Raw genomic sequence first — 13000 nt, 5'->3', positions numbered from 1 at the left:
GAACTTGAACATCATGGGACTCGACTAACTCAAATGAGCCAGTACAGACTCCAGCATGGCAGCACAGTAAGCTCCAAGCCCAGAACTCACAGGTGCAATGGGGGTGTCGAGGCTCATGTGTGCACAGGGGTGGTGCAGATGTGTTGTGCATGAACTCCAGACTTGAGACGCAAAACTCGACCATATAGATGATGATGATGATGATGATAGACTGTTCGACGACTAGAACCAACCACACATATGTATCTCCTATAGTCAGCAACTGCTAGCAAATATCCAAATCCAGATAAGCCCATCTCCAAACTGCGGTGGTGGTGATCTGGCAATGGTGTCCACTAGGGCCACCATCCGTATCACTTGCCACGTGTCACTGCCCAGGCGAGAGTATGTCCACTATAAACTCCAGCCCAACTGCAACCAACTGCCTATCCTGTGCCAGTGACACTGTAGCCCTGCTATAGGTTGCCCGCCACAAGACCACTCACCGTCCCAGTGAGAGAGAACACTGAAACTAGTAGAGACCATTGAAACTAGCAGAGAATATTGAAACAAGAAGAAAAAATGCAATCAACCCGACTGGAGCTCTGTGGAGAAGAAATCATGAAATGTATGTATTTGCAGAATATGAGGAGGAAGTAGGCAACTTGCCACATTGAGATGGGCTGATAGAGAGCAAAAACCGAAGAAGGCCCTCCAAATTTAGCCAGTTTTCTTCGAGGCGACCCTCCAACTGGCCTTGAATTTTAAATTTTGTCCTTAGAAAATACACTAAAGCCGGTTTTCAGTGAACATTGCGGGGCAAGGGATGAGAGGAGGTGGTAAGGGCGAGGGGTTGATTAGAGGGTGGGTAGAGGCGAGGGGGGAGGGAGGGGGTGGGTAAAGACGAGGGGGGTGAGTAGGGGCAAGCAGAGGGGGAGGGAGGGTGGGTAGGGGCGAGGGGAGAGGAGGGGTGGTGACGGATAAGGGATCGGCTCACCAAGTCCGAAGGCTTCCGAAGCCTCTGCGACCTCCACACTGGGTGCTGGCTCTGGTGGCTTATCACCAAGTCCAAAGGCTTCCACAACCTTTGTGACCTTCACACTCGCTATTGGCTGAAGTGGCACACTTTCTGCTGGATCAGGTGGCCTCCTAGATTCAGTTACAGTAGAAACGTCAGTATCCTCAGACAGAGATTCAATAAAGACCCCATAACAAGTCATAGACTTGGTAGTTTCCAACCACTCCAGCACATTGTAGCAGGGCTACGGTTGTCACTTCACAAGACAGACAGTTGGACAGTTGGTTACACTTGGTCTGGTTCACACTGGACGGACACTCTGGGCTGGGAGTGACACGTGGCAGTGGCAGGGTACCGACGGTGGTCTAGTGGACATCGTGGCCAGGTCACCACATGGTTGACATTTATGAGCCGTTAGTGGCCCTTTATGGTGTTACATATGAGTGGTAGCGGTTGGTCATTGGTATCATCTTTTTTTTTTAGAAAAAGATCCTTCTATTAGTTAATGAAAACTGCCCATAGGGCTACATCCACCTCTGCAAGAGAGGGCTACAACAAGCATGGTGGGGAGACTCTCCCAATGAAAAAACAGCATATGTACAATGGGGTTAAATCAAGAGATGGGAGGAAGGAAAAGCCACACAGGTGGACAGTAGTGCCATCTGAGCACCCCCTGGACCATGGAGTAGAACGGCCCAGGGCGCCAGAGTCGAAGGAAAGCCTCGCGGCGCTCCCGCATGCGGTCGGAGCTGCCCTGTAGTCCCTCAAGCTGTCCTCTGAGAGTATGGATCAGCTCTAGCCAAAAGTCACGAACAGTCTCTGCTGGTGGTACAAGGCGAGCCTCAAAGATGCGGAAACAACGGGCCCGCCAGATGAACCAGAGAGCTAGGCCGCTGATGAGCTCCCAACACTCCGCTCTCTCACTGCTCCACTCCTGTGGAGTAAGGTCTGTAGCAGGCTGGAGTGTAGGTCGACCCCCCTGTATCACTATCATCCTGCTGGTGGAAGATAGCTCAAACTGAAGTGCCGGGCCCGTGAGGGTGGACCAAGCCGCTGCCCCCCAAGTGTACTGTCGAGCCGTGGAGAGGGCAGGCATCAGCCGAAGAACTCGTAGCCACACCTGCTCGGCCGAGGGACAGTCCCAAAGACAGTGACGCTGACTCTCCACCAACTGGTCACAGGCTGTACATGCGGCCGAGAGACCACTATGTACAAGCCAGCTCCCTACTGCTGTGGCTCTGTGTGCAACCAACCACTGGAACAAGGTGACGCGCCTCGGCTATCTGGAGTCCCACAGCCTCTGCCAAAAAGCTGCCAAGAACTCAACTGTGAGACCCTCCTCCTGCCAATGCCGTGCTGCAGCGGGGCGGGCCTCACTCTGTGCTGCAAGTATATGACGTCCAAGCCGAACAGTGTACTGAAAGAAAGGGACTCCTAGGCAGTCTGCAGAAGAGAATGGGTCCCTCCATAGCCACTCACCAGGATCCCACTGTACACGTGCCAGTGGACAGCACTCCCAAGCCCATAGCCTCCAGTGTCTTGTCTCAAGAGCTGCTGGGTCAGGGTCTATGACACAAGTCCTCCCACAGATGCCCACAACTCGGATCCTCTGGAAACAACACTCTGCTACCTGCGGGGCCTCTACTGCAACTCTCTGTAGTCCTCCCCCACCCTGAAGCTCGAAGAACAGGGCTGGGACAGTCTCTGAGCAAGCCCTGACTGAAATGAGAACCTCCAGTCGTGTGAAGGCTCCCATCCACCGGGGTGCCACTGGCTCGAGAGGCGTGAGCCAGTCAGCTGGAACTAACTCTGAGATGTCCTGACACATGCTCTGAACCCCTCTCATGCCCTGTAGCTGGACAACCTGCACCTCCTCTGACAAACCTGTGAACTCTAGCCAGTCACCTAGAGAGCGCGCTGGACCTGCTGCCATGGGACCCCAAGAAACATGAGGCCTACTCCCAACCAAGTGGCCTCACTGAGTGCTAACCATGGGGTTCCAGACGAGGGGCTGCCGTAGGCGCTCCTCCGTGCACGTCGGCTGTCTCTGCTCTAGGCCACGCCGTAATAGCTCCCAAGAACGAAGCAGACTCACAGCGAATCGGTCCTCCAGTCTCCTGCTCAAACCAACTCGACGCAACTCTGTAAAGATCCATCTGGTCGAAGGTTGCCAAGGGCATCCTGTATGAGGCACCCTGGCACGAAGCCTCTGCAACAAGAACTCCTTCCAGGGCTCCTCGCCTGGAAGAAGTCCTCTGACGACGAACTTCCCAAGAAGGGCTCTGCTCTGCTGTGCCGGATCAATGATCCCAAGCCCTCCTTGAGAACAAGGAAGTGTGATGACCGACCAAGCCACCTTGGCTCGGGCAATCTGAGTGTCGCGACCTGACCAAAGGAAGTTCCTGATCAACCTCTGTACCTGGCTGATGCAAGAACTCGAGAAGATCCAGCAAGAAGTGATGTACCACATAGTCGCCAACAACACCTGGTTGGCAACTACTACTCTACCAGCCAGCGAAAGTCGGGCTGAGCTCCAATGTAACAGCTTTCTCCTGATGGACAGGAGAAGAGGAGCAATCTGCTGCTCGGGGGACAAATCCAAACCAACCTGACAACCCAAGTACCGAACTGCAGTCCCTGGAGGAATCCACCTAAAACCCTCTCCTGGCATCCAATCTGGCACAGGAGCACTACCAACCGAGAAAGCCACTGTCTTTCTCCAGTTGATCAGTGCGCCCGATGCACAGCAGAAGGTCTCCAAAGCCTGCCCACATCTGTGTAAATTGGCCTCCTGGCCCTCTAAGTACAAGGCTGAGTCGTCGGCAAACTCAGCGTCCAGAAGCTCATCTCCCCGTAGAGGGAGTGCTAAGCCCCTCAAACCAACCTGCTGTGACACCAAAAATCTGCTCATCGCCTCCGCATAGAGCAGAAAGAGAAAGGGGGCAAGAGGACAACCCTGTCTGACCGATCGTGTGAGCATGAAGCGCTCACCTCTACCTCCTGCCAAAAGCACCTGACTGTGAGCCTGTCTGTACAAAGCTGACACCCCTCTGATCCAAGCCTCTGAGAAGCCCATCCTGCGTAGCGTGCCCTCTAGAAAGTCCCAGTCGACTCTGTCGTATGCCTTCTCAAAATCGAGAAGAAGAATTACAAGGTCCTCCCCACGGAGCCGTGCAAGGGCAGAAGCCTCCCAAAAAGTGATGATGTTGTCAAGGATACTGCGTTCCTTGACAAAACCTGTCTGAGTCCCATGTATAAGGCTCTCCAAAAGTGGCTGAATCCTCAAACTCAGAGCCTTGGCAAGAATTTTGTAGGCTGAGTTGAGAATGGTGATGGGGCGCCACTGTCGAATCTCATCCAAGGAGCCACCCTCCTTTGGAATGAGGTAAATCAGGCCCTCACTCATGCTATCCGGCATCACTCCTGTGGGCAGAATGTACTGAAAGGCACTACAAAGATCTGGGCCAAGCAGGTCCCAGTACTCCAAGAAGAAGCTGGGAGTCAGCCCATCCTCACCTGGACAGCTACCACGAGGGAGGGCCCTAAGAGCCGTGTGCAACTCCTCAAGCTGAAGAGGTAACTCAAGCCTCTGCCGCATCTCCTGAGTCACAAGACAGGGCATCTGTGCCCAAACCTGCTCCCTACATACATCCTGTCTCTCTGACTCGGGCTCAGCCGACAGTAGCTCACGGTAAAAGTCAGTAGCGACTGCACGCATATCCTCAGGCTCACAAACAACTGACCCATCGGGTCTCCTCAACTGATTGACCTTGGCATGCGAGTGCCGAGGTCCCACTGTCTCAAAAAAACCACCTGTCACCCTGTCACCCACCTGAGTCCACTGAGATGCCTGTCGATGAAAGGCAAACTCATGGAGCCTCTCCTCTGTGCAAGCAAGCTCCTGTCGAGCCTGCTGTAACTGCTCCTCCAACCATGGACTGTCTGGATGCTGCTCCTGCATCCTCTGTAGTGAAGCAATGCCTCGTCTAAGACATTGCTCCTCCTCTTTCGCTGCAGCCCGTCGAGCCAGAGACTCCTGGAGAAAGAAGTGGCTAAGCTGAGCTAGGCCTGAGGCCACTCTGTCTGCAGGTGGAGCCTGGCTGTCCATGCCCTCTGTCCATAGAGCCTCGACCCTCTCTCTGAGTGCTGAGTCCAACAAGACCCGCTCTGGGATGCGAAGCATCGTGCTCCCACTCCTCTGCCTATCTGCCACTGTGAGAATCACTGGTGCATGGTCCGAGAAGGATGTCCCTGCCAGGATGCCCACTGATCCCCCCAAGTCACTGAAGTGGTCACTAGTGTAGAAGCGATCTATGCGCGATAGATTCACTCCTCCCACTCTGCGGTCCGATCTAGAGAAGGCAGGACTCTGGAGGCCTCACAAAGCCAGAATGCTGCCATGTATCCGAGACCCTCAGCGTCATACAAAACCTCTCCCAAGCTGCTAACTCGACTCCATGCACAGTAGCATGGCTGCCTCCGATCCTGTCGGAAGGGTCCTCCAACATGTTGAAGTCCCCTCCTACACACCACTGGTCAACCTGTGGCAAAGACTCAACAATCTGTGACCAAAACTCTGCACGAGCACTCGCCACATTGGGCGCATAGATGTTCAGGAAACCCACAAGGCTACCCTGAACCTGCATAGTAATCCACTGAGCCCTGCCTGGTACAATAATCCCTTTGCCCACAATGGCCTGCTGTAGTGAGTCCGCAATAGTCATACATACCCCACCCTGGATGCCTCCAGGTCCAAAAGCAGCTGACCAAAAGGTATCATAGCGTCCACGCAAAATCTGACCACATCGCCGAATGCGGCTCTCAGACAAATGGTGCTCCTGAAGCATAAGGAGATCAATCTCTCCTCCCACAAGGCAACGCTGAAGCTCCTGACGCAATCGGCCCCGCTGTCGCTGAAACTGGGGCCCACCTAGTCCCTGCACGTTCCACGAGACGATCCTCATGGGGAGCGAGAGAGAACAGATGCTGCCGCAGCAGCAAGACGAGCTATCTTCGAAGCAGGCTTGGATGGGGAGTAATCTGCATCCGAGCGTCCTCTAGATAGGCGAGACTGCAGTGAGTGCCTGGTCCAAGCCCAAGCAGAGCGAGCCGTGCGTAAAGCAACCTCCTCTGTCCAGGAGTCCTCATGAATGAATACATAGCAAGGCAAACACTGCGTATCAACAAAAAAGTACACCACAATGTGTCTACATCCTGCTGAGTCTGGGGGTGTCACCGCAAACTTGGCCAGTGGCCACAACGTCTGCAACAAATCTGTAATGCCAAGTTCTCCCATGTGGTGAGAGAACTCGAGAACCTGTGTATGCAACCATCCCACCACTGAGTCGAGGGACCACTCTGTCTCAGTCCTGCCACAGAGGGGGAAGGAGAAACCAACTGCTGAGTCCAAGGCCTCTGTCCCCCTAGCGGCGAGGAACAAAGCGTGGACTCTGAAGCAGGCTGCCTCGTGGTCTGCTGCGGAGTCGCCAAGAAAACGAGTAAACCCGTAATCGAAGAAATCCCAGCGGCGTCGGAGGTCAATGCTCGTCAAACCACGCGGGATAGCTGCAAGAGAAGATGTCTGAATCTGCAGAGGGGGCCGCATGAAGGGCTAACCCTCTCTCGCTAGGCGGCTCGTGGCAAAGGCGCTGCCAAGAGATCTCCTAGCCGCCGGTGAGGGTCCAGTCTCCTGAGCCGACTGAGGTACTGAAGCAGGAGGGGGGGGAGAAGGGGCTGGGGGGGGGGGGCGGGGGAGAGGAGAAGCGGGGTGGGGCGGCAGAGACATGGGGGGGGCGAGGTGGGGGGTGAGCGGTAGCAGAGGGCGGGGGAGGGCATGAGGAGGAGGAGGGGAGATCGGAAGGCGGAGCGGCTGGCGAGGGTGAAGCGGAGGTGGAGGCTGGCGAAGGAGGCTCCTCCTGCTCAAGAGGCCCAAAGCGGTTCCCCGTGGGAACCCACTGCTGCTGAGTAGGCACCTGGGGGCCACTCTGAGTGCCAGGCTGACGCTGTGGCCCCTGGCGTCGACGGCCACGGGCCTGCTGCCACCCCTCCTCCGTTGGAGCCCCAGGCTCGGAGGGTGGCGCTGAATCTGTACTCTGTGTCGCTGGCTGTGGCTGCGGCCCAGCCTTGGCAGGTTGGGGCTGAGGCTGGGGTGCAGGTCGTGGTCTCCTCCGTGGACAAGCCTTCGCTAGGTGGCCCATCTGTCTGCAAATGAAGCACTGGTTCGGGAGACCCGAGTACTCCACACTCTGTCGAAACCAACCCCCACTCACCCGAGGCAAAAGGATGACCTTCGGGAGCGTGTGGGTATCTCTGACCAAAACTCGAACTGAAGGGATGCCAGCCGCCTTGGCAGCTACTGATGCTGCCGTACGAGGTGTCTCCAGGACTGTCCCGATGGCGGAGCCAATCCTGGAGAGAAGTGGAAGGTACTCCCTCCGTAAACCCGGAAAGCAGACTGAGATGGGGATGTCTGCCTCCTCTACTAGCACATCCGAAGTCGGGTCAAAACCATGTCGCCACTGTCGAAAGTGGGCACGTGATGCTCGGATGGCCAGTGGACTCATAGCAATGATCTTGGAAGCCATCTCCGAAGTCTCGAACTCAATCTGGTAGTACCCCCGTCCGAGAATCTGGACATCCAAGATCTTGCCCACCTCTGAGAGAAGGCGGGCCTGGAGAAGGTCTCGCAGCCCTCCTCTGCTAGGTCGAGTGCCGAGAACCTTGCAGATGACCGAAGTCGCCTACAATCTCTCTACCTCTGCGGCAAGGCTCGCTTGCTCTGTAGGCGAGAGAGCAAGTCGAATGGTGGGCTCAGCGGGGTCGGGCGAGGGGGCTTCATCAGAGTCCCTCTGTGGCGAAGCTGGAGCCTCCATTTGTGTCTGCTGCTGTGGGGGAGGGGCGGAGAAACGTAGTCGAAAAACGAAGCTTATGCAGGACCGAACCCGTCACTGGTACTGGCGAGGCCCGACGAGCAGGATGGCCGTCGTGAGGAAGGATTGGGAGGTGGGGCTGGGGGGCTGAGGCAGAAAACGGGGCGGCAGGCGGGAGTGGGGGAAAGCTGGCGAGCAGGTGGGTAGGGCGGGCAAAGGGCTGCGGGTAGGCTGGGCAGCGCGCTGGCGTACGCGCAGCAGGTGCGGGCGGCAAGGGCAAGGGGGGAATGGGCAGCGGTGGCGCGCGAGGGCAAGGGGGGGAGGGGCAAGGGGAGGTTGCGATGGCGAGTGGGTAGCGCAACAGCAGCAGCGAGCTCGAATCCGCTTCCTCCAGGGAAATGATATTAAACAATATTACCTTGTAACTGCTATGCAAGTCATTGGTTCTTCCTTCCAATAAATGTCCCCACCAGAATAGTACAATGCGGAAGCGTAGATATGCCCATTGGTATCATCTTCTTCACCTTTGGTCCAGCATCGTGCGGGAGAGCAGCGAGTCTATGCACAGAGCACTGCTTCACCATCCCTGCACATCTGAGCCTCGACACCCCCATTTGTACCTGTGAGTCCTGGGCTGGAGCTGAGTGTGCTGCCACGCCAGAGTCTGTACATGGTTCTTTGAGATAGTCGAGTCCACATGTTCTAGTCCACTGTTGTGTCTCTGTTGTTCTGTTGTTATCGATTGTTTCTGTGTTTCATTCTGTTTGAGTGAGTTTCCATTGGTTGAGTGAGATTGTCACGCACATTGCACTGAGGGGCACCCACACTGTAGAGAGCACGACACATTATCCGCGCTACAGGTGCTCTCATTTTGGCGATCACGGTGGGACCTCAACTGAAGTCTTACTCTCTGTTGAGTACAAGTAAAGCAGCTAGCTGGTTTTTCTTCGTCTCGCCTGTGCTGGTCTGGTCCAGTTTCACCCTAGCCAGCTTAATCTAGCTGGTCTAGTCTCTCACCTTGCTCGTCTAGTCCTCTCTCGCCCTGGTCCACCCAGTCCTCGTCCTTGTCTAGTCCTCCTCGTCCCTGGTTTGGTCCTTCTCGTCCTGGTCCAGGCCAGTTGGTCTAGTCACTCGCCTGGTCTAGTAGAGTCTAGTCCACTATTCAACCAGATGAAGGTCTTCTTGCCCAAAGCTTGGTTGGGGTGGTGGTTACTGCATGACACATTAGAGCGTCAAAGCGCACTACTGAGCCCCCAGAAGTACTACCACAGACGACGCCAACCTTTGGTACCCAGTAGAAGTATATTAACACCATCACCCATACCTACACATACAGCTCCCTCCATTCCTTCAACCGGTTCTACATCCTCCAGGTCACCTTCTCCGGTAAGGCTCTCCCCCATTTTGTTACAGCAAGCTAGTGAGCAAGAGGCCATGGAGGAGCTCACAAGTGTTCTGGCCAAGGTGAACATCAAGTTCCCTAATTTCAAGGGTCTCTCCACAGAGGATGCTGATGACCATGCTCGGAGGTTTGTTTCTCTTTGCAGAGGTCGTGGCCTCAATAGAGAAGACGCCTACCTTGTGCTCTTTCCGTCCACCTTGGATGGTCTTGCAGATAAATGGTACAGTCAGTTTGCTAAAAACCACTTTGCTACTTGGACTATGTTAAGACAGCAGTTCTGTGAAGCTTTCCGACAAGGGGATTATCAAGAAAAGATTATAGATGAGTTGGCCAACCTGTTGCTCCAGCCCAAGGAGACATTTGCCGAGCTCATGACTAGAACAAAGTCCCTGGTCGCCAAGCTGCCTCAGCAACCAAGAGAATTTATGGTGAAGAAGTGGGTAGAGAAGGCTCTGCCTAAGACTTCTCAACAAAAGCTCAGAGAAAGTCTCCGTCCTGAAGCCAGTCTGGAGGACTTTGTTGCTGCTGCTACTAGAATAGAGGGAGCTAGGAAGCTGTTCACTGACTCTCCTCAGGTAGAGACTGCCCCTGTACTCGTGGACAGTCCATCAGACCCCTTGACTTCTTTACGCAGGGAATTGGAAGCCCTAAAGTTACAGCGGGCCCTTCAGGAAGAGAGATCCTTCTCTCTTAGACAGGAGAAGCCCCCACATCAAGAGGCTTATGATCAACTTAAAAGAGAGCTAGAAGAGCTTCGGTCTCAACAGGAGACTAAGGCTATGGTATGGTGTAGCTCATGTCGATCTCCAGGGCATCCTTCTCAGGACTGCCCACTTCGAGCTTACTGCCATTTCTGCGAGAAGCCTAGCCATGATGACAAAGAGTGCTATTATCTGAAGGGAATGCGGCAACTACAACAGAGCCTCGCCCGCAACCTTCAACAAGGGTTGACACCTACATCCAACATGGTTTCACCCTATGGTCATCAACACCCTATGCCACCTCTGCTGACAACACCTCCTATGCAAGGTATGCACAACAACTTCGCATCTCCCAGTTTTTATCATGCTAATGCTCCCTCAACCCCTCAGAGCTTCTACACGTCACCCTCAAACTCCATGCAACAACCACCTCGTCCACCGTTCCGTCCCTCCAATCGGCCCATTTTATGCTACAGATGTGGAGAGTATGGGCATTATCAGAGTAAATGCCCTCTGCCAGAAGGCTCTCCTCCGTGCCAACTTTGCCCTGAGGCTCAGGATCACTACACTAAGGATTGTCCAAAACAACGCGCCTCTATCTCTGCGAGCCAAAGTCAGAGCCAACCTGAATTCACCTTTCCCAAGATCAATTTGATAGCAGTTAGTACCAACCCCAAGCCACCACTTTCTGCCCATATGATTGCCTCTCAAGACAAGTTGCAGCTGGTAGAGGAGCCAGCTGGTGTCCTCACACGAGCTTAGAGGGCAGCCCTCGGCCTCAATCTTCCAGTAGGTACAGCCCTTTCCTCCCCAATGCCTACACCTCCTCCAGCAGCTGACATGCCATCCCCTAGTGCTAAGAAAGGATCTTTTACTATGCTCTCCGATATTGATGGGGCTTTCTTAGAAGCAGTTGCTGACTTACAAAAGATCAAGGAAACTGAGAAGACACTAATCCCAAGAGAAAAACCTACAGCAGAGACTATATTGAAGAATACCTTTCAGCAAGTGTCATTGTATGACATGCTTCGACTGGATGCAAATTTTCGAAGTGACACCCTTGCCCATCGTTCAATCTCTGTACCCTGGTGCAAGGTCTAGTGGCGGGCACCTCCCAGTGCAGCCCTCCAAATCCTACATGATATCCTATCCCGAAGCTTCACTTACTAATTACAGGAGTCCGCGTCTAGCCGTTTCTATTATGAGCCGCGAATTCTCATGGGTCATAGTAGATGGTGGGTCGGGTATCAACCTGATGCCTGAATTCACTATGTTGGCATTGGGTCTCCAGCCCACTAGGCCTGCCCCATTCACAATGACTTTGGCCGACCAGAGGACTGTCTACCCCTTGGGCATTGTAGAAAAGGTGCCTCTGCAGGTTCAAGATTACACATTCAGCTTGGATTTTGCGGTGGTTCGCCTTCCCCAGGTAGAAGGCGGCTTCCCATTGCTCATTGGCAGACCATGGCTACGACACACGAAAGCACTACATGATTGGGGAAACGATGCAATGTGGATACGAACCCATGGCTCCCCAATGCAACCAATTCGCCTTGAAGGTGGAATGGATCCGGTGGTGCATCATAGTTCCCTGTCCATGGAGTCCAATCCCGAACTGGAAAAGCCTACTCCGCCGGATGGGTCAGATGAAGACCTGCTAGAGTGGTTGGAAGCTACCCAATCTATGCCTTGTTATGGGGTATCTGTTCACTCTTTGCCTGAGAATACCCCACCTCCATCTTCCAAAGTTCTTACAGTAGCTGAGCCCAATGAGCCACCTCAGCCAATGGCAAGTGTAAAGGTCACAGAGATTGATCACTCAGATGCTCCCTTTGTGGAAGCGATCAGAACGACAGCTATCAAAAACAGTCTCTACACGCAATTGAAGTCTATGAAGTCTTTCCTCTTCATCTTGTGTGAGGTATTGAAGGATTTATGGTCTGCTGCTTTTCCCAACTCACACTTGAATGGCTTTGTTTCCAGTCAATGGAAAGATATGGGGCGGCAAGGGACCGACCCATCCACAGATTTCAGGGGTGGAGGATTTATCTCTCTCGAGAATTTGTTGTTCTTCTCAAAACGATACCCGAAAACATTTCAACAGCTGTTGTACAAGAAAGGAGGTAGAAGAGCAACGTGGGAGTATCCGTTCGCAGTTGCTGGTGTGAACATCACCTTTATGCTGATTCAAATGCTTGACCTTTGGTCAGGAAAGCCGAGGTCTTGGGCTGCAGTTTGTTTCTTGAGAATTCTTGCTGAAGACGAGATGGCCTTCGAGTTGCTGTATTGTGTGGCATTCAAAGTTATGGATACTTTGTGGCTTGCCATGCGTGCTTCATACACGGAGTTCAATGTAGTGATGAAGGCTACACGTGGGCAGCTTGAACATGAGCTGGCAATGGAGTCGGTAAATCGAATTGAAGACATGCCTTCATACACACTACACCAGATAGCTACATTCAAATATCGTTTGGTCAGTATTTGATCATGTTTTAGCAAGTAGAAGCTTCAAACCAAGGTCCTTTTAGTTGTGTGATGGAATGCCTGTTCAAGTGTTTGAACCTGGTTTTCCTTTCATGCTAATTAGCCACTAGTCTAGATCACCCTCTCGCCCCAGCCCACCCCCTCTCGCCCCTATCCACTGGTCTCGCCCCAGCCCAATTTGGCTCGCCCCTATCCAATCTACCTGGATTCGCCCCTACCTAACTGGATTCGCCCCTATCCAATTGTCTCGCCCCAGCCCAGTTAGGATTCGCCCCAGCCCAACCCTCTCGCCCCTACCTCAAGGCTCGCCCCTATCCACCCTGTCCCGCCTCAGCCCACTCCCCTCGCCCCTACCCTCCCCCTTTCCCCTCGCTGAGCTGAGCTGATATTTCCCACGTTGGGGTTTTTCTTGTATTGTGACATTTTATTGATATATCCACACCCCATGAATGGCAGAAATCCATGGAGGATTTCTGGCCTAATCTCTGCATGCTACGAGTTTGTGCTGGCTCTTTTCTTTTTGTTTCAAATGCTACGTGCACTTCTT

General features: G+C 53.7%; 3 protein-coding genes across 10 annotated transcripts in view; 2 read left to right on the top strand and 1 right to left on the bottom strand.

The window, feature by feature from the left end:
- Positions 1–13000, bottom strand: part of LOC147419073 (ABC transporter C family member 2-like) — a 164936-nt gene that overhangs the window by 59466 nt on the left and 92470 nt on the right. The gene's annotated exons all lie outside the window — the stretch shown is intronic.
- On the top strand, positions 9640–10731 carry LOC147419076 (uncharacterized). The gene is made up of 2 exons (XM_086505254.1): positions 9640–10236; positions 10471–10731. The coding sequence occupies exons 1-2, from the start codon at positions 9640–9642 to the stop codon at positions 10729–10731; spliced, it is 858 nt and encodes a 285-aa protein (XP_086361380.1).
- Positions 11861–12454, top strand: LOC147419075 (uncharacterized). Its single transcript, XM_086505660.1, has one exon. The coding sequence runs from the start codon at positions 11861–11863 to the stop codon at positions 12452–12454; it is 594 nt and encodes a 197-aa protein (XP_086361786.1).

The sequence above is a fragment of the Adiantum capillus-veneris genome, chromosome 29, assembly GCF_014529385.1.
Source record: "Adiantum capillus-veneris isolate H3 chromosome 29, ASM1452938v2, whole genome shotgun sequence".
Taxonomy (NCBI): Eukaryota; Viridiplantae; Streptophyta; class Polypodiopsida; order Polypodiales; family Pteridaceae; genus Adiantum; species Adiantum capillus-veneris.
This window is presented reverse-complemented; position numbering and strand designations above follow the sequence as displayed.